Source organism: Oreochromis aureus, linkage group 1 (assembly GCF_013358895.1).
Source record: "Oreochromis aureus strain Israel breed Guangdong linkage group 1, ZZ_aureus, whole genome shotgun sequence".
Taxonomy (NCBI): domain Eukaryota; kingdom Metazoa; phylum Chordata; class Actinopteri; order Cichliformes; family Cichlidae; genus Oreochromis; species Oreochromis aureus.
This window is the reverse complement of record NC_052942.1, coordinates 3888967-3914283: the sequence shown is the minus strand read 5'-3', so window position 1 is coordinate 3914283 and position 25317 is coordinate 3888967. Positions and strand designations below refer to the sequence as shown.

The 25317-nt window shown below is 39.8% G+C and overlaps 1 protein-coding gene across 1 annotated transcript; it reads right to left on the bottom strand.

The window, feature by feature from the left end:
- Positions 1 to 9228: 9228 nt before the first annotated feature.
- pole3 (polymerase (DNA directed), epsilon 3 (p17 subunit)) lies at positions 9229 to 25133 on the bottom strand. Its single transcript, XM_031757725.2, has 4 exons — positions 24679 to 25133; positions 14473 to 14558; positions 11201 to 11319; positions 9229 to 10175 (listed from the first exon to the last, which is right to left on the bottom strand). The coding sequence occupies exons 1-4, from the start codon at positions 24742 to 24744 to the stop codon at positions 9994 to 9996; spliced, it is 453 nt and encodes a 150-aa protein (XP_031613585.1). The 5' UTR covers positions 24745 to 25133; the 3' UTR covers positions 9229 to 9993.
- Between the last annotated feature and the right edge of the window lie 184 nt (positions 25134 to 25317).

The window sequence follows — 25317 nt, the reverse complement described above, 5'->3', positions numbered from 1 at the left end:
GCATCACTTGAAGCATATTGTACTGCAGAAAGTAGTGTGTTGCTACAAAAATAGCGAGACAGAGGCGATTAACAATGGAACTGCTTGATAATAGATGATCACAACACTTAAAAATGTAGGTCTGTCCTACAGAGAAATTTCAAAGAAAGTCAAGCTGTCAGTGAGTACAGTTTCCTTCACCATCAAAAGGCACTCAGAAACAAACTGTGACAGGAAGAGGTCTGCAGACCCAAAGCCACAACTGAATCGGAGGACAGGTTTCTGTATGATGGCGGCTCACAGGACAACAGCTTCAAGCAGCTTAATAGTGGTCGTAGTAAGAAAGTCTCAGTTTCAACTGTGAAAAGAAGACTTTGAGCTGCATGTTTGACAGGACAAGTTGCAGCAAGAAAGCCATTGGTAAGACTTCAGAATAAGACAAAGAGGCTTGCCTGGGCCATGAAACACCACCACTGGACTACTGAAGACTGGAAGAAGGTATTATGGGCTCATCAATCAAAATTTGAAATCTTCAGTTCATCACGTAGGATCTTTGTACACCATCAAGTAGGTGAAAGGATGGTTCCACAGTGTGTGGCATCAACTGTCAAACACGGAGGAGGAAGTGTGATGGTCTGGGGCTGTTTGCTGGATTCAGAGTGAGAGGCACCCTGAACCAAAACAGCTACCACACCATTCTGCAGTGCCATTCAATACCCTCTGGTATACACCTATAACAAGACAACCCAAAACATAAGTCCAAGCTATGTCAGAACAACCTCAGGAAAATAGAACAAGATGGTAAGCTTGAAAACATGGAGTGTCCAGCACAGTCTCCAGACTTAAACCCCATCGAGCTGGTTTGGGATGAACTGGACAGAAGAATGAAAGGTCCACATTTATGGGAAGTTATGCAACAGATATGGGAAGAACTTTCTGAAGAATATTGGATTTCTATTTTAGAAAGAATGCCACAGGTGTGTTCAGCTGTTATATCTGCCAAAGGTGGCTACACTGATGAGTCAAAAGTTGAGAATACATTCTGGTCTATAAGTCGATTCCATGATTTCTTTTTTTAACTCCCATTGGTTATTTGGACTATGCTTTCATTTCAGAGTGCAATGAGATGTTAAACTGCATAATTTTCAACAAAAATTAGAAAAATTGGGGTGTTCTAAAACTTTTGACCGGTACAATATTGAGCTTCATGACATCGTCACCTGAAATGGTTTTCCAACAGTCTTGAAGAAGTTCCCAGAGATGCTGAGCACTTGTTGGCCCTTTCACCTTCACTCTGTCGTCTATCTCCTCCTTAACCATCCAGACTTGGTTTAGGTTAGGTGACTGTGGAGGCCAGGGCATCTGGCACAGCACTCCATCACTCTCCCTCTTGGTCAAATAGCCATTATGCAGCCTGGAGGTGTGTTTGGGGTTATTGTCCTGTTGAGAAATAAATGATGGCCAAACCTAATGCAAACTGGATGGAATGGCTTGACACTGAAGGATGCTGTGGTAGCCCTGCTGGTTCAGTGTGCCTACAATTTTGAATAAATCTCCAACAGTGTCACCAGCAAAGCACCCCCACACCATCACACCTTCTCCATGCTTCACAGTGTGGTTCGTAGCTCTTCTGTGATTAAAAAGTTAGTGGATTTGCTTCTCTTGATTTTGAGAAGGAGCTCATGACTGTATGAGCATTGTGAAAAACAAGAAAAAGAGCAAAGACGGGAACACTGTTTTGTCAGGACAGGGAGCAGCTTCTATATGTGTAGAAGGAGACTGAAGAGCCTCCGGGCCAGAACTAGCAGACTGTAAGACAGTTTCGTCCATCAGGCATTTTAGTTTATTTTATTCCTTTTGTATCTTTATATTTTTAGTGTACACTGAGGGCCATGGGAGCATTGCAATTTCAAATTCCTGTGTATGACTGTACATATGGTCTTTGACAATAAAGCTGACTTTGACTTTGACTTGACTTTGATTCCAGTAGGAAGAGTTGAGCAGCATCAGGCCCTGACATGATTCACTTCTACTGGCTAAAGAAGATGACTCCACTCCATTTGTGCATGGCAGCACACATGAACCAGCTGCTAGAGGACAAGACCCACCCAGAATGGCTAACTGAAGATCAGACAGTCCTGATCCCCCATGAGCCCCAGGAGGGACCGGTCCCATCCAACTACCGACCAATAACCTGCCTTAGTATAATATGGAAGTTCTCTGTCAGCCATCATAGCAGCAAGGATGAACAGGCACAGGGTTCAATACATGAGCAAAGCCCAGAAAGGAATTGGCAGAAACATCAGAAGGGCAAAACACAAGCTCTTCATAGACAGAGCAGTGGCCCAAGACCTTAAGACCAGCCTGACAACCTGTGAACCACCTGGATTGACTACAAGAAGGCCTAAGAAATATCTCAAACATGGATCGTGGAATGTCTAGCAATTTACATGACCAAAAGGATGATAAGAGCCATCCATCCATCCATCTTCTTCGGTTTATCCGGGGTCAGGTTGCAGAGGCGGTAGCCTAAGCAGAGAAGCCCAGACCTTCCTCTCCCCAGCCATTTCCTCTACCTTGGGAAGACCAGTGCTTTCCCAGGCCAGCCATTTCTGCCGCTTGTATTCGCGATATCGTTCTTTCGGTCACTACCCACCATTTGATTTACGTCCCTACCATAGGTGAGGGTAGGAACGTAGATCAAATGGTAAATTGAGAGCTTCACTTTTACACTCAGCTCTCTCTTCAGAACGACCAACCCCAATTGGAGGTGCTGATTCACATTCCCACTGCTTCACATAGTGGTGAAGTAGTATGCTTCGAAGCATTATCTCATGCTTTTTTTCTTATTACTTTTCTCTTCCCATCAGTCTGGTACAAATTCATCATGGTTTCATTTATCCAAAGACCATATCACCCCATTAGAGCACTTCGCTCTCGCACTGCAGGCCTACTTGTTGTTCCTAGAGTATTTAAAAGTAGAATGGGAGGCAGAGCCTTCAGCTTTCAGGCCCCTCTTCTGTGGAACCAGCTTCCAGTTCGGATTCGGGAGACAGACACTATCTCTACTTTTAAGATCATGTTTCAAACTTTCCTTTTCGCTAAAGCATATAGTTAGGGCTGGATCAGGTGAGCCTGAATCCTCCCTTAGTTATGCTGCAATAGGTGTAGGGTGCTGGGGGATTCCCATGATGCATTGAGTATTTCTTCTTCAGGCACCTTTCTCACTCAACATGTGTTAATAGACCTCTCTGAACTGAATCATACTTGTTATTAATCTCTGGCTCTCTTCCACAGCATGTCTTTTGTCCTGTCTTGCTTCTCGCCCACACCAATCGGTCGTGGCAGATGGCCCCGCCCCTCTCTGAGCCTGGTTCTGTTGGAGGTTTCTTGTTGTTAAAGAGGAGTTTTTCCTTCCCACTGTCACCAAAGTGCTTGCTCATATGATTGTTGGATTTTTCTCTGTCTGTATTATTTTAGGTTCTACCTGACAATATAAAGCGCCTTGAGGTGACTCTACTTGGCTGTAGGTGTGAATGGTTGTCTGTATCTCTGTGTTAGCTCTGTGTTTTATTTTTCAACGAAATATCACATACAGTATGAGCACAATACATGAGTCTGTTAGCTTGTGTAAAAAGGATTAACTAGGAAAGGTAAGGTGCAGCCATGTTATCGTTTAAAATAATGCCTTAGCCCTAAAAGAGTTTTTGATATCACTCCTCTAATATGGATAATGGATAAATATCATAATTCTTGATCACAAAGCTTTTTCTGTAGCAATTACCACGTCTGTATGAGATACTAACATCTGTGTCCTTTGCTGAGAATTAGAAGTCATCCATGCGATCACACTCATGAGTCCCATCAGCTGTAAATTATATGAGTTCTCCTTATTGCTATATAAGCACCCTGCATTCAGTCTTACTATTTGATGTTCTCTAGATATTTTAATATTTACCTCTGCAGAGATCGTGACCTTTTAAAGATTAAACTGATTAATCACCTCTACAGTAAACAATCCATTTTAACCTGAGCTCAGTCCTCCTGAGAGGAGAACGATCATTTCAAAGTGTATTTTCCTTGTGAAAATGATACGATGAGAGCATTGCTCACAGGTTTGTTTGAGGCTATTTTTTTCTGAATTTCTAAAATAGAACAGGAGGATCATACTGACCAATGGAAATCAGATTGAGTCAGCTGCAGTTTTTTTGTTCTGTTATGAGCTGAAAGAAAATGTTTTTATAAGAAAAACACATTTGTTTTCATTTGACAGAGGACAAAACTGATCAGAAATATTGAAAATGATAATTAATGATGAATGGAATCATTAATTGTTAATCCTTGATGTTGTGTAATGTGATTGAAGTTTAAGAGTAATTGCTTATGTTAAAGAGTAATCGCTGTCTGATATTTGCAAAGAAATTGTAAGCCCAATAATTAGCTAGAAAAAATGTGCAGGTTAAATGGTTTTTCAATTTGATTTGTATAAAACATAATAAACTATATTATTAACACCTCTGATGGAAATGGACAATTTTAAATATAATGACGCTAAAAAGGAACAAACATTAATTCATCAGAGTCAAAAAGTTCATTTCAGTGTTTTGGGGGAAAAAATGTCAAGAACTAAGATAAATGATGTCACTGGAAAAAATAACAGAGACTGCTTGACTACCACTGTACTTGCCAATGAATCAAGTACTAACCAGGTACCAACCACTAAATCACTGTTTGCTTGGGGATGAAATTAAACTACAATTAAAGTAAAACTACAATAAAAATTGGGCACTGTTCATTTCTTTGTATAAGAGTACTCTTTCTAAATGAACTCCATTGTGGTGCCAAAGTAGCGGCTCAGCTGCAGATTGAGAAAATCAATGTATGGTGGATTTTCTATACGTAAACCCAGAGAAAAACTTTTTACATTTTTCAGCTTTTATTTTGATGGTCAAATATAACTTGGCCATGTGTTTGAACATGAGAAACACAATTAGAAAAGTACTGCAGTGTAATTTTATTAGTAAATGGATTTTATTTGTAAAGGTGAGAACTCCATGTAAATGTTTTTTAAAAGACACTCTTTCTTTGCAGTCTTATTTTCAAGGTGTAACAAAGTGTAGATATATGTGTCTTTCAACAGATATTTACATGAAAGACACACCTAAACATTTGTTAATGGGTCATTTTAATAATTCAGTTTTATTTATATGGTGCCAAATCACAGCAACATTGTAAGGTAAAGACCCTACAATATTACAAAAAAAAGAGAATGAGAATTCCTTCATGGGAACTCCATAAAACAACATCATTCACAGAAGTGTTTATTTTAAAAGTTTGGCACACTTTCATCAAAATGAATGACTGAATAATCAAATATGGCTTATAATATGGCTTATGAAGGTGTTGGATGATCCTGATAGAGGACACACAAACGCACACACACACAGCCATAAAGACTTAAAGGCTGAGAGAGAAAGGGTGACACAGTTGCTATGGTGACAAAAGCCATTGAGAAGAGGGAGGGGGAGGTGTGAAAAATCCTGCTGTTTGGGTCACTGTGAAACGTAATTTACGGCCCCAGAAATGACACGCTTCTTTGCAAAGATCCGGACGAAATGGATGATGTATGAATCTACTGAATGCAAAAAACAGTGAAAAGACCAGAAACCAGAAGCATTTTGTGCTTCAATAATGAATTGTGCAATACATTAGTAAATTCATTTATGAATTCAATTTGGAGTTATTTGAGAGACAAACTCTACGTTTAAGATTAGGCTTCAAACTTTCCTTTTTGCTAAAGTATATAGTTAGGGCTGGATCAGGTGACCCTGAATCCTCCCTTAGTTATGCTGCAATGGGTGTAGGCTGCCGGGGGATTCCCATGATGCATTGAGTAATTCTTCTTCAGTCACCTTTCTCACTCACTATGTGTTAATAAACCTCTCTGCATTGTATCATACTTGTTGTCTGTGAAGGTTCTCAGTCATCCAGGTCGTTGTAGTCTAAGGAGCTTGGAAAGAAAAGCATCTGGACTTCTTTAAGTTTCTTGAAGACGTTTCACCTCTCATCTGAGAAGGTTCTTCAGTTCTAAAAGCAAATGGTGGAGAGTCCCAGATTTTGGGGGGACACTCCCATAGCGCTTAAAATTTTGCTCTTAGAACTGAAGAAGCTTCTCAAATCAGAGGTGAAACATCTTCAAGAAACTTAAAGAAGTCCAGACACTTTACTTTCTGAGCTCCTTAGACAATCATACTTGTTATTAATCTCTGTCTCTCGTCCACAGCATGTCTTTATCCTGTCTTGCTTCACTCACCCCAGCCAATCACAGGAGATGGCCCCGCCCCTCCCTGAGCCTGATTCTGCCGGCAGTTTCTTCCTGTTAAAAGGGAGTTTTTCCTTCCCACTGTCGCCAATGTGCTTGCTCATGGGGGGTCATATGATTGTTGGGTTTTTCTCTGTATGTGTTATTGTAGGGTCTACCTTACAATACAAAGCACCTTGAGGCGACTGTTGTTGTGATTTGCCGCTGTATAAATAAAAGTGAATTGAATTGAGTTAAAAACAATAATTAAGCATCAATATTTCAAACGTAATTAGCCTATGAACCCATTAATAAATACTCCAAATCGAAAATAGATTTCTCAGTTAAAGATTTTCAATCATTTTTTAACATACAATTTAAAAAAGAGAAATAAGTAAATAAATTCTGACATTTAAAATTCCACTCCTCATTTTCAAATCCATTTCCTCCTACTGCATTTTTTTTTCCAGTTAGCTCATGGATTAGCTATCATATTAGCTAATGCATTAGTTTTTGGATTCACTATGGGATTAGCTCTTGGATTAGCTATCCCATTTTTACCATTTCCTTTAAAAAAGCAATGCAAATTAGACACACTGTGCAATTTAAGGAGCTCTTTGATTGGTTAGAGACACATGCTGGCTGCCTGGATTTTTTTTACATTATTGATTGTGCCGATAGCTTTGACCTGCTGAGAAGTGTCTGTTCATTCTCAACTGGGCATCAAGGTCAAGATGATCATTAAGGACCATATTCTCTTAAGCCCAGCCTCTCTAGCACAGTACCATACCTAGTCAAAGATATAGTAAAGATACAGATATTGTATATGAAATTTAGTTATTAATAAAATATATTTAATAAAAACAATAAAAATTAAAAGGCTGAAATTAATTCAGTTTATTAATTTTCTCTGAAATTAATTCAGTTAATGAATTTTCTCTGTAGGGTTTGTGTCTATAAAGGCCCTGAATGCTGTAATGTATACAATAAATGATGTGGAAATCATTTTCACAGAGTTCATAAAGTTATATTATTAAATCCCTGCAGATATTTTGGCTGATGTTTACGTTTTCAGTTGATTTCTATGTGTAGGTTTCTTTGTTGATAACAACTTGGCCTTCTCTGCGAGATAAGGACACACTTCTTTTACTCCAGTTACACCGAATGACTTAACTAAAGTAACAGGTATAATTAAATCTTCATCGTGCTCCTTAGATATATTACCTCCCTGTCCTGTCTGGGACTCTCACCAGCATCGGTCCCACATTGCTATCGATCTTCAACACTTCACTGAGGCAAGGTCATGTTCCATCCTGTTTTAAACATGCTGAGGTAACTCCACATTGAAGAAACTGAATTTTGAATCCAGCTCTACTGATTATTATCGGCCTATTTCAAAATTGCCATTTATAAGCAAATTATTAGAAAAAAATACAGATACAGATTAGAGATTTTTGATCCTTTTCACTCTGGATTTCAGAGGCAGTGCTCCACTGAGACTGCTCTCTTGAAGGCCTATAATGATTTTTTAATGGCCTCTCATGCAGGAAACCACTGATCACAAAATCCTACTTAATAGGCTTAAGGTTTTGGCTGGTGTATCTGGCTCTGCCTTAGACTGGTTTTGTTCCTACTTCCTACTTATCTAATCGGACCTTCTCTGTTAGAACAGACAGGTTTTCTAACATTGCCGCCCTACCCTGCGGGGTTCCACAAGGACGCAATTTTTTATTCAGTGTTTTCATAAAAGACATTTACTACTTCTAGGGAGAACATACATCAGAACAATTTAGAAACCTTTTGTCAACCCCACAATGGAAAATGGCTGAAAACAAAAACAGGTATCACTTTAACCAGCTCCTAATTTGATCAATTCTGCACACAGCTTTGCAGTTTTCAGTCTCACTGAAATGCAGCCAGATGCTGCTCATTTTACATTTTCACTCTTTTCTTCAATTTTTCCTGACAACCTTGCATTTAAATCCACTCCCTCATTTCTCTACCTACCCTGTACCTCTACACTTGCCATCTTCTGAATATCTGCACTTCCTTCTTTCACAGAATAGTATGATCCCAGTCTGTCTCTGCATGCGATTGGCCGCATGGTGTGCCCATGTCACAGTAGAAATCGAAATATTAGACCAGATAACGTTTTTTCCAATCTTCTATTGTCCAATTTTTAAACCCATGTTCTTGAAGAACAGGAAACTGATGAATGCTGATGAAGACTATGGCCATGCCTCAACAAGTGTGTTTGTCTGTTACACGTTGTATGTTTTCTCTTTTTTTGGTTTCATTCTCTGTAAAGAAAAATTGTAGATAAGCAGTTTTTTTAAATTTCCTAAACAGTCCACCAACAATGCCACATTCAACATTATCTAAATCATCAATTTCGCACATTCTGATGCCCAGTTTGAACTTCACCAGGTTGTCTTGATCACATCTACATGCCAAAACGTACTAGGTTGCGGACATGTAATTAGCTAGCTTAGTAGGCAGCTGACACGGGTGCATTTAAAGTGGCTAGTGGCTGAGATCCTTTATCTGGACAGATGTAAGGGATAAATGTAGCTCAGGAGGTAGTGCAGTTCATCTACTAATCAGAGGGTTGGTGGAAGGTTGACTGCACTCAGTCTGCATACTGAATATCTTTGTGCAAGGTGTCAAGTTGCTCTCCGATGCATCCATCAGAGTACGAATTTGTGTGAACATTAGAAACCATTTACTTGGAAAAAACGGAGGACAAATGCTTGTATGAGTGGGAGAATAAGGCAAGTTGTATAGAGTGCTTTCAGTGCTCACATAGAAAGCACTATAAAAAAGCCAGAGTATTTACCATATAGGACCTGCACTACCTGGTTAGAGACAGCCCCACCTTTGCTTTTTTTAGAAGCTGCCCAAGCTACCTGTTTGAAAAATAGATGTTATATCAAGACAAAGCTTTCAAGTTCGCTTTTTGTACAAATTTATTAAAAATCTTAGCCACTTGTATACAAGTCTACAAAAGTATAAATGGTTCAAAAACAACAAAACAAAAACTAGTTTATCTAGGTATAAAACCCAACAGCAGTTCACTACAAACACCGTCTCAATGCACATCAGCTGTAGTTGTGGGATAAGCCATAAACATTAATTTTTGTAGCCAATATTAGCAACAACTTCAATCTCACAGACTTTAATCCAAATGTTGCCAGCATCGGCCTTAAAGTTCCTATATGATAACATGTGTTCCAACTACTTTCAGAACTTTGGCTTCGGAGACTATGCAAAGAAATCACAGTGATTTCATTTCATCTTTTCAATTCTTAACAGATAAAGATAACAGTTTTTAATTCTATTTATTGCAATTTAATATACTTTTTTTGGAGACGTTAGAACAAGATGACATTTTTTAAATGTTTTATTTTGTCTGAAATCCGGACATATTTCCTTCATTTTCATGTAGAAAAACTGTCACATCAGAGAGCAGAAACAGAGCATTTTTTTTTTTTCTCTGTTATTCTCTTATCCAAAATTGGAGGTCACATGACATATCTAGACAGTGGCTTCTTTGTGCTTTGTGTTGCATGTTTTCAGGCTAGAAGTCACCTGTTTTCAGCTCACATTTCATTATCATTTGATACACGGTGACGCTGAGCTGCACGCACACATATCCCGTTTGGCCAGGAATTATCCCAGAGTATGTGACGGAGTTCTCTGTGGGGAGAATGTTATCAGTTCTCCACCTCTTCCTCCTCCTCTGCTTCATTCTCGACCTCGGGCTCCTCTTCCATGCGCTCATCGTCATCCTCTCCTTCCTCAGCTCTGCTCTTATTATTCTCTGTGTCGACCTTCTTCTCTTTATCTTTCCGTTTCTGCTCAGACACCTTCTTTCCCTTCTGTCCCTTTTTATACACTGTTGACAAATACAAACACCTGCTGTTACTTGCAGTTAAATATATTTTACCTTAGGGCTACGATGATTTGTTGACATAATTGCTGACACTGACTAAAAAATAAATACATTTTTTAAAAAAGGGTCAACGTGGGATTTTACTTTTTGTGCAGCCATTTCCCTTGTTGCCAGATTTGGATTTTCATGAAGGAGACTCATCCATGTAGTTTATTGATGATTTAATATGTTTGCCAAAATTTTAAGTGATGCCCAACTCTGCTAAATCATTGCATTCTAAATACTATGCAGCTATCTGCCACCAGGTAGTGCATCACTGTTGAGAAACCATAAATCTTTTCATCTAGGCCTTGTGTTTTTTTAACACTATTAGAATGAGATCAGGGATACAAGTGGAAATTAGTTTTCTTCGAAAGATGGATGGGCAATAGGGTGAGGATTGCAGTCACTCGGAAGCAGTTCAGAGTAAAGCTCCTACTACTATTCCTACCTACTCCATATTGAAAGGAGCCAGCTAAGCTCCAGCCGCGCATGTCTTACCAGGAGGCGGCCCCAGCATAGACCCGGGACACGCTGGCGAGATTACATCTATTAGTTATAATGCATGCACCACACTATTCAGTCGCAATTTAACATCTGTGTGTTTTAAGTGTTTTCCTTCTTCGTTGTCTGTCTGGAGTGTAATGTGTAAGGTTGATAATGCACAATGAGAGGTGCTGCATTGTTAAAAAGCATGATATACTATTAGAGAATGTGATGAATGGTTTAAAATGCCTCTGTTGACAAAGTTTGGGGCAATAAATAATAGTGTGTGTGTGTATATATATCATATCGTTTGATATGATATCATACATACATTCATACATATTTAGGCGTCAAAGAAATTATTCACAAAAGCATCCCTAATACATACATTAGTGTTGTTTTTACCAACTTCACAAGAAATTAATAAAAGTCCTGATGTCACTGAACTTATTGTGGACTTCTTAAAATATCTTTAAAAGCTGAGAGTATTTTCAAAGTTTCACCTTCCAAAGCTTCTCTGAGGGGCTCCAGGAACCTTTCGAACTCCATCTCCTCCATTGCAGCCAAGACGTCTCCTGCATTCAGAGTTTTTCGCTTGGCCTTCATAGCAAAATTATTTGCGCTGAGAAAAAAAAAAAAAAGAAGGGGGGAAACAATAAAACACATTTAAACTGAAGCAGTTGTTTGATTCAGTGTTTGTGAATTAACATTCACATCATAGCATTCTTAGCTTGTTACTGTGCTGGAAATTAGAATAAAAACTGATTTTATTGATGTGCCAAAAGCACAACAAAATAACATGCATTCTTGTTAAACTTTTATTCTATGTATAAAAAATTTTTTAAAAGAGAATTTCGAATATATAAGTACAAAAAATATAAATAAATATATGTGCATGTATGTCAGAGTCATTATAATTTTGGGCTGGGCGATATGAGGAAAATTTCACAAATTTTGGCTACTCCAAAACATGATATATATGGCGATATGTCTTGAGCCCCAGCGCCCCCTGGGGGCAAAGGGGGAGAGCTGTACTGTAAGCCTCAGTGAAGTCAGTTTTATTTTTTTTTATTTTTTTTAAGAAAATATCAGCACGTGTGGTCCACAGAAACCTCAGAGTCTCAGCTTCTTGCTGATAGCTGTTGTAGCTCATATAACAGCGGGTTTAAAGTTTTCTTTGGTGTGTGGGAAGACGTTCACATGGGGAGTTTAAAACAGTCTTAATTTTGCAGTGGATGACTTTTCAGCTGGTGGAATAATTTCGTGGTACTGCTACCTAGGGCTGCTCAATTAATCAAATTTTAATCTTGATTACGGTCTGGGTTTTCAACGATCATTAAAGATGACTGAGCCGATTATTAGCACCTCCCTCGTGCTTTACTCTCGCGCTGCTCCGTGTGGCAAATCGAGCGCACCTCTCTGCGTTTCGAACACGCGTCACAAGAGGACCCGAGGGAAGCTTGGAATGCTCGGAAAGCTAAGTAGAAGTTATTTGGAGAGGAGAGGATAATGGCTGCTGAAGAAAGAATGCCGTTGGTTGAAAAGAGAGATAAAACGACTTCAGTGGTGTGGAAATCAATGTTCCCTCTAAGCTGCGCACGTGCGCAATTGCGCACTGCTGGCACGGTCTCTGCGCACAGAAAATCTGCGTTGCGCACAAAAAAAATCTAACCTGAATTGAAATTAAAATTAAAACTTTAACAATTCTGTTTTGCAGTGTTAGTCAGTGAGTGACTGGCTGCTCCTGTATGGGATTAGAACGATGCCACCTTATCCTATAGTCCAGCCAATAATGCGATTCACATTCGTATATACGCAGCCAATCAACGTCGCTGACAGGCTATGACAGCGTCCTTATGTGCCGACACCGGTGTTTTAGCTGGCAAAGCGGTGTGGCTGATGTGGAGTGAAGCCACGTTAATGACAACGTGTACAACCATTGGAGATGTGAGCAGGACAGACGGAACAACTGACGGAAAAAGTGTGGACTTTATACCAGTTTTTAAATTGTGTTGATAGGCCACGTAAAACCAGAGTTATGATAAAAATATCTCCAATGTTTGGTTTTCTTCCTGAATACTATCGTTGTTTATATTTACTGCGGGAAGAAACGGTAAAAACAGCGTTTTCTAAGGAAAACGCTCGAAAGCACTCTCCGCCTGTGAGCAAAAACAAAACCAAAAACCCCCCGCCCTTTCCTATTGGTCGAAAAAAGTACTGTGTCGACCAATCAAAAAATGATATGGCAACGTGGCATCTAGTTGTTAAGAAACGGGGAAGTTTTAGGAGTGACGGCGGTGTTCTGAGATGTGAGAGATTTGAGACGTTTAGCGCAAATCTTGTGTAGTTAGTGTGTAGTTAGTGTGTAGTTAGTGTGTAGTGTAGTCAATAGTTTTGTTGTGTGTGTCAGAACAATGAGGCGGCTGCTGAATGTTACAGGTGTTACAGCAGTGATACATCTCCTGTTGTCAGGCCTGCAGGTATCAGGCTGTTGTTCTCCTTTATCTCATAGTGGACAGAAATGAGTTTTTGGAGTGGCACAAATAATTTGTGTGGCATCAGATTTGATGCAGAACAGCTGATTGTTCTGTAAATAGTTTGAAATGTTTATTTAAAAATGCCTTGACTGCATTAAAAAAAATAAATAGCTGCAAAAAAGTTTGTTGTTTGCCAAACTGAGTTACTTTTTTGAAGAACTATATAATTAATTGCCCAACATTGGTCATTATATACTGTATTTTGCAGACAGAGTTACAGACTCTCTCCCAGACCACAGACTCATAATACAAGTCAGAGCTTTATGAAAAAAAGAAAAGAAAGAAAGTTTTGTTTTCAAAATTGGAGTTCAAGTTATTTTTACTTCCAATAGTGTTAACATACTACACAGGTCATGAACAGGAGTTTTTACATTTTCATTGTAAGTGGGCTAAAGCAGTTAATTAAAAGTAGTCTAACATAAATGTAAATGCTGTAATTTGATTATTTTAATAAACCATGTAACTTGGATGGATTAGATGCTGGCGTGACCACAGTGCACACGTCTGATGTCGCTCACAGTGGTCCAAGTGTCCGCTCAGGGAGTTTGTGTGTTCGCTCAGACACATGAAATATTAGAGGGAACATTGGTTGGAACATTATGGGTTCACGGAGTCAGACGTGGATCAAATATTGTGCAGTATTTTGAAGTTCACTAAACATAGATGTTTACATTTTTCATTTATTTTTTATATTGCAAACATTTGCACTGTAATCAGTATTTGCACACTATTTTATATTATTTTTTGACAATCTTTAAAGCCATTATTCAATACATTGTTATTGTTAAATAAATATCGTCAAATAATCAAGATCTCAATTTCAGTGAAAATAATCGTGATTATCATTTTTGCCATAATCGAGCAGCCCTACTGCTACCTTTTGTGCCAATAGTTTTACAGCATGTTTTGCAAATTACTGTACTTTGTTTGACATATTTTTCTCTATATAAATATATATAAAGACGCATGCTCAGTGCATTGGGCAGTGTTGGGCGAGGGGTTAATGATGCATTCACAGCGTGTGAGAGGAAATAAAAACTGACTTAAATGCAGACAGCTTAATATTTCCATGGCAACCTATACTCAATGGTTACGTTTAAGCCATTTTAACCATCGTACGTGGAAAAACTTGTGATACAGCGAGCATATTTGAAATATCGCCCGCCCCTATTAATAGTTGCTAAAATAAATAAATAGTGGTCTATCACGTTATGTAAATGGGATTTATTACTTCTTACCAGGAGGTGGCATATAACACAAACACACTGGCTGCTTGGGATATGGCTCTTCTTGCTTCTTTTGACACATTCACCCCATCTGGGAGCTGTTGAAAATAAACAGTACAGAAGTGTTACCTCAGAGCTACACTACATACACATTATCAGAAAACACAGTCAGCGAACAAAGGCCCATAAGGGGTTGGTCAGTATTGCATTAAATTAATTTTTCATGAAATAACAAGGAAATGAAGCTGCATCTGGAGATGATTCCAAGTGTTGAACTTATATTTGTTGGTTGTTCACCAAAACTCAATATGAGGTCCAACATGACTGATCCTGAGCCTGACTGATATATCAGTCAATCAGTATCAATACCAGCCAATAAGGAAACAAGGGACAAGAGTAACATGATTTAACCTGGTTATAAGAGTTGATGTTACAAAATTTGCCCACCAGAGGGCACTGTGCATCTTCCCTGTTGGCAACACCTATTTGGAACACCATAAACATAACCAGCTGAGTCAGGCAGAGCATAATAATTCACAACCTTTTATTCACAGCATAACCTGCTAAGCCTGCAATAATCATTTATCTTTTCTCCAACTACACAATCATAATTATTGATAGTCTAGTATTATAAGTAGTTCTGTCCCTAACTGTGGAATTCTTATCCATGCTTCTCTGCATTGATAATGCAACACAGATTTCTGCCTGCATTGCTTTTTCGAGTGGTGACCGTGAAGTTACATAAGTGTGATCCCCATTGAACATAAAAACAAACAAAAACAGAGAACGTAATGTAGCATTACATTCCCAGGTGATGATGAATATGAAAATCAAAACAACTGTAATTTATCATAAATGCTTTAAAAAAAGAAAGCATATAGATGTCAATAACCTGCGTATGTGTACAAAAATTTGTTGAGACTGGCCCATTAGTTTAGGAGATAATACACACACAGACATATATGCTTACATATGCTATGCTTGTTACAGTAAGGTGTAATAACAGCAACGTGACCATTAGGACTCATTGTGGAGATGGAATCTATATATATTTACAGTGGCTTGCAAAAGTATTCGGCCCCCTTGAAGTTTTCCACATTTTGTCACATTACAGCCACAAACATGAATCAATGTTATTGGAATTCCAGGTGAAAGACCAACACAAAGTGGTGTACACGTGAGAAGTGGAACGAAAATCATACATGATTCCAAACATTTTTTACAAATAAATAACTGCAAAGTGGGGTGTGTGTAATTATTCAGCCCCCTGAGTCAATACTTTGTAGAACCACCTTTTGCTGCAATTCCAGCTGCCAGTCTTTTAGGGTCTGTCTCTACCAGCTTTGCACATCTACAGACTGAAATCCTTGCCCATTCTTCTTTGCAAAACAGCTCCAGCTCAGTCAGATTAGATGGACAGCGTTTCTGAACAGCAGTTTTCAGATCTTGCCACAGATTCTCGATTGGATTTAGATCTGGACTTTGACTGGGCCATTCTAACACATGGATATGTTTTGTTTTAAACCATTGCATTGTTGCCCTGGCTTTATGTTTAGGGTTGTTGTCCTGCTGGAAGGTGAACCTCCGCCCCAGTCTCAAGTCTTTTGCAGACTCCAAGAGGTTTTCTTCCAAGATTGCCCTGTATTTGGCTCCATCCATCTTCCCATCAACTCTGACCAGCTTCCCTGTCCCTGCTGAAGAGAAGCACCCCAGAGCATGATGCTGCCACCACCATATGTGACAGTGGGGATGGTGTGTTCAGAGTGATGTGCAGTGTTAGTTTTCCGCCACACATAGCGTTTTGCATTTTGGCCAAAAAGTTCCATTTTGGTCTCATCTGACCAGAGCACCTTCTTCCACATGTTTGCTGTGTCCCCACATGGCTTGTGGCAAACTGCAAACGGGACTTCTTATGGTTTTCTGTTAACAATGGCTTTCTTCTTGCCACTCTTCCATAAAGGCCAACTTTGTGCAGTGCACGACTAATAGTTGTCCTATGGACAGATTCCCCCACCTGAGCTGTAGATCTCTGCAGCTCGTCCAGAGTCACCATGGGCCTCTTGGCTGCATTTCTGATCAGAGCTCTCCTTGTTCGGCCTGTGAGTTTAGGTGGACGGCCTTGTCTTGGTAGGTTTACAGTTGTGCCATACTCCTTCCATTTCTGAATGATCGCTTGAACAGTGCTCCGTGGGATGTTCAAGGCTTGGGAAATCTTTTTGTAGCCTAAGCCTGCTTTAAATTTCTCAATAACTTTATCCCTGACCTGTCTGCTGTGTTCTTTGGACTTCATGGTGTTGTTGCTCCCAATATTCTCTTAGACAACCTCTGAGGCTGTCACAGAGCAGCTGTATTTGTACAGACATTAGATTACACACAGGTGCACTCTATTTAGTCATTAGCACTCATCAGGCAATGTCTATGAGCAACTGACTGCACTCAGACCAAAAGGGGCTGAATAATTACACACACCCCACTTTGCAGTTATTTATTTGTAAAAAATGTTTGGAATCATGTATGATTTTCGTTCCACTTCTCACGTGTACACCACTTTGTATTTGTCTTTCACCTGGAATTCCAATAAAATTGATTCATGTTTGTGGCTGTAATGTGACAAAATGTGGAAAAGTTCAAGGGGGACGAATACTTTTGCAAGCCACTGTATATCCCTCTTTATAATTCCGGTATAACCCCAGATGTGCTTTCCAGTATTTGCCAAAAATGATTGGTTGGGTCAGCCGGTTTACTGATAATGAGGTTATCTGTGGTCTTATCTCCTCCTGCTTTTGAGCAGAACTGTATCTTGGATTTAAAAAAAAAAACAATAAATAAATATCAGGCCACGACCAACATGTAAACTCATTCTTAGATGAGGGCTTCTCCTGTCACTTTGGTCTATCAGCAGAGTCAAGGCGGTGAATATTCCTCCAGAGCTCAGACTGTATGGAAAACCTTCATGTAGGAAAAGAGTGAGAATGGGTGGAATTCGAAGGCAACTCAGGTACACAAACCTTAGAGACTGCTATAAGCTTAACAAGCAATAAGCTTGACTCATTTAAACATGAAATGAGGAACACTTGTGTACTGGCAGGGTCCTGGAACTGACAGGGTTTCGTATTCCTTTTAATCTGGACCGTTAAGCAGAGACTACCAACAAGCGACTGTCTCTTAAGCAGTAAGTGGCTCTATGTTGTTAGCCCAGCTGCACTGAAACACAAAAATCCAGCTGTTAGTTGTAATGTTCGGGTGTGTAAAGTACTTTATAAATGAGGACCGTGTGAAGGACAGCCTGTCTGAATCGGGTGACAGGTCGTTCTCCAGACCAACAAGCTGGAGTCAGAGACTGATTTACATGCAGCGTAGTGAGGAAAAGTGAGGAAAAGCTGAAGTGTTGGACTCATAATTGTCTGTCTGGTGACTGGGCTCTCCTCACTATTCTCATTTATAATGCGCTTTACAAATCCTAACATTGCAGCTAACAGCTGGATATACCCATTTGAGTGCAGCTAGCCAAACAACAACATCGCTAACCTAAACTAATTTAATAGCAGCAAACAACCAACCCAGTAATGTCAAGTTCTGCAATGACAAGCTGATGTGTTCTAAAAACTTAAAGCACTTCTGTCTTAAATCCAGCTTCACAGTTTTTGAGAGCAGGGCTCCATGGTGTCAATCATGGATAATTTAGGAGGGTTAAAGCTGCTGGTCCCGATGCCATTTGTGGGCACGCATTGCATCATTATGCTGACCAGCTTAGCGCGGTCTTCACCAGACTTTTCCAGTGGTGCATCAATAGTGGACAATTCCCCACATTGTGGAAGACATTTACTATCATACCTATTCCTAAAACCTTTGAAAATATCTTAAAGAGTATTATTGTGTCCTTTATTGCTGATCAACTTGATGCTTCGCAATTTGCTTATCAGCCAAGTAAAAGTGTGGATGACAAGAAACTTTTTAAATTAAACATCATCTATAGGCAACCTCGAAAAACCCAGTTCTCATGCACGACTTCTGTTTGCTGACTCCTCCGCTTGTAATAAGATACAGCCTCATTATCTGAGGGAGAGACTGGCCTCCCAGACCAACTCCTGGTGCCGATTTTAAACTTTCTTACTCAAAGGGTCCAACAGGTCCTTGTTAGTGGACAAATGTCCTGCAGGATTGTGTTGAGCTCTGATTCACCCCAGTGCTGTGTTCATCTGGCTTTTTTAACCACAGGGCTCGCAAAATCGCTAGCCCGACCTCCCGGGGCTAGCGATTTTTCCAGTCGGGCTACCAAAATCTAACTCAGCCCTGCCCGTCGGGCTATCATAGGAAGGAAAAATATATGTCAATGCTGTTCCATTCTTTCGCAAATGTAGCTGGGTAATTATGTCATTGGCATCGATGAGCCACTGTCAATATGTGAAATCGAGTTTGAATTTGTGCTTCTTCTTTTTTTTTACTTTCACTTTCACTTTGCGATCGCGCGAACTGTGTATAGAGAGCAGCAGCACTGATTGGTGAGTGACAGATTAATTGCGCACCAATTCCTCTGGCATTGTCTTATCAATCGTTAGCTTACTATTCAAACGTGACAAGTGAAATTTCCCACAGCAAACTAAAAGCAGCAGGATTTTTATTTTAGTTCTGCTGAGCCAAATAAGACAGGTCAGGGTGAAGAAGGGACAGCCAAAGAAAGCCGACCACAAAACGGAAAAGTTATGACAAATCAGACTATGAGGGAAAAAGAAAGCTCAGCTTTTTTGGTTTCATGGACAAAAGAATTTATGTGGCTGGAATATGACGAGCTAAATAACATGATGTTCTGCCGGGTGTGTCGTGAGTTTCCCTCGATATCTGAGTCGACAAGCGCCGTTGTTACTGGGACCAGTAATTTTGAGAAAGACCCCATCAGAATCCGCAAGAAATGCATTATTGCTCAGTATCTTTCCCAGAACAAACACCAATTGCAAAAACATACTAAAAATAAACCAAGCACAACAAGAAGTTCTGAAAAACCTGTTTAGAACAGTGTACTATGTTCCAAAGAGTATACCATTGGCAAAATGTAGCCATACTTGCAAACTTCAAAAAGCAAATGGCCTCGATCTTGGTTTCAGATTCAGGATCTGACACAGACTGATTCATGTTCTACACAGTTCCAAATATTTGAGTTGATGATTGTAATTTTTATACAATTGTTGTAATTTGTGTTTTAACAATTTTTTGATGGATGTTTTGTTTCCTTTACAATATTATACTTTAATGTATATTACTGTAAAGGAAACAAAAACATCCATCAAAAAATTGTTCTCTTTTTTTTTTTTCCCAGGCTACTTAAATTTATTTTGGGCTACCAAACACTGAAGAGTGCCTGCCCGAAGGGCTACCAGGGATTTCGAAATTTTGCGAGCCCTGAACCCACATGAGTCACTCTGAAGGGGCACACAAACTGCAGCAGCTCTGCACTGAGGAAACAAGCTACATTCGCTTATTTTGTGCAGAATATTGTGGGACGTTACGTTATATTGATCAGCCGCTGCCCACATTAAACTGTGACTGTCACCAGTTAATGTAGTTGTGTTTCCTGAATCAGCAAGTGTTGTTAAACAGGTGAACAGGATTTCCGGTGTTCCAGATTATCTGGCGTGGCAAATTAACTGGTGACGGTCGAACAGATGTGTGGTAGACTTGCTTTTAAGGAGTCGCTACCGACAAACCAGCAAAAAAACACTAAATATTTCATCTGTGACATTTGTGAGGTTACCTCAAACACAGGCCGTCCGCCTTGTTGCTGTTAAACAGCAAGATATTTAAAAATGTCACGAGTTTACCTGGTGATATTCTCATGCACGAGGAGACCGCGAAAACAGCAAACAAATAAACATCACCACGCTGATACTGTTCACAAGACGGCAAAAGTAAACGATCTGGAGAATCTCGTCTTCGTTATCGTCCCCCTTGCACGTTTTATTACTCCGATTTCAGCGTTTTCGCTTCACAACTAAAGCGTGCAGTTTACTTTGTGTGCACTCAAATTGAGTCGAGTCAACTAGCATCACCTGTGGCTAAGTGCCATAGTCTACAGCAAGATTAACTTGTAACACACATCTGCACCACGTTTTAATTTGTTTCGTGCACAATACGTTTGTAACTTTCATTTTTTTCTGTTTGTGCGTCCTGCAAATAAACCTTTAAACTAAATGAAATGGTATTATGTAATTATTTTTGGCCTACATCAGTCGGAAATGCAAAATTATATACACAAAGTTGTAGAAAGTCACCACTCCCATTGTTCATAATGATTTTAATATTTTTTTCCATAACAAAGAAATATGTCTTGAACAAATATATTACACATTAATATTTCCCTAGTGTTGTAACATCACATCCTGTTAGCATAGTCTGCCTGTGTTTTTTCTCTGGAAATGAACATTTTGATCCAATATAGGTAATACATCAACATGGCTGGAGAGAGTTGGTAGTTATATACAGTCTGTATAAGTGTGGTTAATTTAACAAACATTTGTAAGGAGATGGCAGTTACTGTGAATTTACAGCAGTTACACAGTGATTAGTAATAAACAGAGCCAGTCTGATTGAGTAGAGCTTGTGAGAGTGAGTGGATTTAAGAAAGTGAGTGACTCAGGTGTCTCAGTTGGTTTGTCATAAGTTTTTGAGTGTTGAGGTGAGTTTGATTTTTTTTGTTTTAAAGCTAAGCTAAGAATATTCATAATTTAATTTCCAGAACTTGCATATGATGCAAGTGATGACTGACGTATCACATAGCAGCTGGAGCGGTCTCAAATGGAGTTCAGTCCACTACTGCCACCTGTGGCCAAGTGCCATAGCCTACTACCAGATGAACTTGTGACACGGCTGCACTTACACCTGGAGCATTCAAATCGACCCCCAAACATGTGGAAAGATGCAATGCCAGCAATGTGGATTGTCAGGACTAAAACCAGTCATTAAGCAAAGACAACAGGGATCTTTTTTTTTTCTGTTTATTTAGCATTCAGAACATTTGTAGTCACCTTCTGTACAGGGGAAGTCCAGAAAAAACATAAATAATTCACAGTACCTGCCATCTCCTTATGGGAAAAAATATTAAAATCATTATGAACAATGGGAGTGGTGACTTCTATAACTTTGTGTATATAATTTGGCCAAAAATAATTACATAATACCATTTCATTTAGTTTAAAGGTTTATTTGCAAGACGCACAAACAGAAAAAAATGAAAGTTACAAACGTATTGTGCACGAAACAAATTAAAACGTGGTGCAGATGTGTGTTACAAGTTAATCTAGAGCAGGGGTCGGCAACCCTAGGCACGCGTGCCACCGTTGGCACGCGAAGGGTTAACTGATGGCACGCACGACCATAGCTGGACTGGACATCGGGCATACCGGATATTTGCTCGGTGGCCCGATGATTTTTTTTATTTTTTTATTTTTTTATTTTTTGGTGGTGGTGGTTTGGCCAGACGCTGGTCGGTCTGTAAGAATAACTCAGTTGTTTGGTGTTGGCTATGGCGTAGCTTCCAGATTCAGTAAAATTAACAAGTGGTGGAGGCCAGCAGGTGGATGAGGGAAGGGAGGCAGGAGGAGGAGAGACCGAGAGGCGGCCGCCGGTCGGGCGTCAGGTGAACTAAACTTCAGGTAAGAAGTTAATGACCTGCATTCTATCTGGGTCAGATATAAACCAAGTTTAGGTGGAGTTTATTTTCGTTGTGCTGACTTTTTACAGTCAGTTACAATAACTCGTACTGCGTGCTAGCTAGCATGATGGAATTTATATACTGCTGGGCGGGTGCTATGATTTTATTGATAGTGAACTTTATTTTATTCATAAGGTTAGTTAGTAGAGTTGCCAACCGTCCTGTACAAACGGAATTCAGAGAAATTATTACGCGTTTCGTGTTGAGCTGAGAAGGAACACAGTTTGTCCCGTACTTCAGCCAGGATGGAAAAAGACACAAAGCTGGAGTTATTCTGTGTCTTTGCTGCACAGCTGCATCTTCTTCTTCTCTCATTCTCTCCCCTCTCTCTCCTGTTGCTACTTCAATCATGAAACTGATCAATGATCAGCTGATCAGCTTTTCTCTCTTGTTTTTTTATCGCCCACTTTGTGCCAGAAAGAGGAAACCGCCGGATGTCGCACTAAACAACAGCAGCACGTTTAAGCTTGGTCAGCTGTTGTTAGAATTTATTTAATATTAATTTCTAGTATCAGCTGATGTTTGCTGGAGCCACAGCTGTAAAGCTGCTGGTCATGATATCGGTTTGTATATCTGGTGAGAGGGAAACATGCAGATGAAACCAGGAGATGTCCTTACTGAATCATCAGAGCTGAACAGGTGATGGAGAAACAGGTTTACCTTTTAGGTGACATGGATGAGTTGAAGGGAAGTTATGAACTGTTTCTCAGAGACAAATAACACCAGGATCATTTTCTAAGTAGCTGACAGCTGATAATTGTGCAGGGGCGGGTCTAGCAAAGATTTGCCAGGGGGGCCAGGTAGGGCATTAACAGGGAGAGGGGGCACAAAAGAAATACTTTCTTATTCTCATTTAAAATGTCTGGCTGTTATTAAATAATTATCTGAAGCTTACAACCAAAGTTTTTATCTGACGTAAAATGAATAGAAATCATACATTTACCACCAAGACAGTGTACATCACTGTCACAACAGCGTTTGTTTTCATTCAAAGGCTTTATGGCTTTAATATCTGGGGGGCCGGTCTTTAGTCAAAATGCATCCATAGACTCGAGACACAATGCATTTTTGGGACTTTCAGGTGTATGGACCAATGTTTTATTTTCTGATCAAACCAGAAATCTTTAATGAGCAGCTAGATTTGTCTGGCATTAACTGGCTGAGTTAATGCCAGTTAATGCGACATCGAAGCAGCTGGAATCTACAGCTGTGCATGTTCATGGAGCTGCATTTTCACCTGCTGGACATCACTACCTGACAAGTTTAACTGTCTTCAGAACATTGCAGAGGCCTTATTGACAGTATTTGGCTCTACATATCTGTGTGAGCAGATTTTCTCTCACATGAGTGTCCTCAGGTAGCCGTCTGAATGCTGGACACTCGGAGACCTGTGTCTCTGAGTGGGAGACCAGAGATCACATTAACATGTGTGTCTCTGTATTAACAAACATGCCATATTGGCCCAGTTTATTTTTCTTATCATTGTTGTGAGGAGACCATAAATAGCATTTGTATTTTCTGTTGTACAGTTCATTTGCTGTTATGGATAAAAAGTCTTTTTTTGTTTCAAAATAGCTGATAACTATTTGCTGATAGCGGCCAACATTTGCAAACAAATATAATTCTATAAAGTGGTTCTATATAATGTGTAACTGTTCATATAGAGCGTTATTAAATTTATTCCTAATGCAATCATATGGCACACTGACTTCTGAGGAAATTTTAAATGGCACTCGCCATCAAAAAGGTTGCCTACCCCTGATCTAGAGTCTAGATTCTAGACTATGGCACTTGGCCACAGGTGACGCTAGTTGACTCGACTCAATTTGAGTGCACACAAAGTAAACTGCACGCTTTAGTTGTGAAGCGAAAACGCTGAAATCGGAGTAATAAAATGTACGAGGGGGACGATAACGAAGACGAGATTCTCCAGATCGTTTACTTTTGCCGTCTTGTGAACAGTATCGGCGTGGCGACGTTTATTTGTTTGCTGTTTTCGCGGTCTCCTCGTGCATGAGAATATCACCAGGTAAACTCGCGACATTTTTAAATATCTTGCTGTTCAACAGCAACAAGGCGGACGGCCTGTGTTTGAGATAACCTCACAAATGTCACAGATGAAATATTTAGTGTTTTTTTGCTGGTTTGTCGGTAGCGGCTCCTTAAAAGCAAGTCTACCACACATCTGTTCGACAGTCACCAGTTAATTTGCCACGCCAGATAATCTGGAACACCGGCGAGCTGATCGGTGGTGTCGTGAGGGAAATGTCAGCACGTTATTTATGTTACAGAAAGACAGCGGATGGAACATCTGAAAAACGGAGAGTGGACTACATAAGCAAATCTAACCGGTTAACGTAAAAAACAGTTAACCTGGGTCACCGGCGACCTCCCAGAATTGCGTCCTGTATTTGTTTGGCGTATTTAAGCATCCCCAGCGTGTATAAAACAAACAAAAAGACAAACCGCGCGCGACATTGTGACTACTATCGTCTTTCGATGTTCACACTCACCGCCTCCTTGATGATGCGGGTGATTACCGCGTTGGGAAGGTTCAGGTCTTCTGGCCTCTCTGCCATTGTTCTCACTGTTTAATGTGCATTTATCTGGGCCCGCTGTATGTGCACCGCTGTTTCCGCCGCTCTAGGAGAACGGATTTAGCCGTTATCGTTGCTAAAAGGCTGTGGAGGACTGTTACCGCTGAGCTAACCGATTAGCGTCGTTGACAATGCTGTGTGCGTGGAGTTACTCAGTTCAGCAACCCCACGATAAAACTCCCTCCGTTTCAGGGCGTACGTTATATGAAGACACTGATATTTATCTGTTAAGTCTGAAAGGTTCAACTACAAACTCCGGTTGAAATTGTACGCGTTCACGTCAGAGTCGACTTGTTTTCAGACATTTCCCGCGAATCTTCCAACTACCACGAAGCTCCTACGTCAGCAATAAACTTCGACCTCTGACCTTCTTGTGACGTATGTCCGCTGTTAACGGGTGCAAAAAAGTCATTATGTAAAAATATTTTGATACAAATAAATGCATAAAACTGAGCAAAAATTCAAGAGTAGTCGTAAAAGTGTAATGTAAGTGTAATGTTTAATTTTCACAGTATAAAAAATGAAATAAAATATGAAAGTCTTCATCAAGGACTT

What these genes read in the sequence shown, in the direction of transcription:
- pole3 (XM_031757725.2), bottom strand. Translation starts at nt 24,744, where the DNA reads ATGGCAGAGAGGCCAGAAGACCTGAACCTTCCCAACGCGGTAATCACC. An exon ending in CCCGCATCATCAAGGAGGCG is followed by an intron (nt 14,559 to 24,678) that starts GTGAGTGTGAAC and finishes TATTTTCAACAG; the next exon opens with CTCCCAGATGGGGTGAATGT. An exon ending in CCTCAGAGAAGCTTTGGAAG is followed by an intron (nt 10,176 to 11,200) that starts GTGAAACTTTGA and finishes ATTTGTCAACAG; the next exon opens with TGTATAAAAAGGGACAGAAG.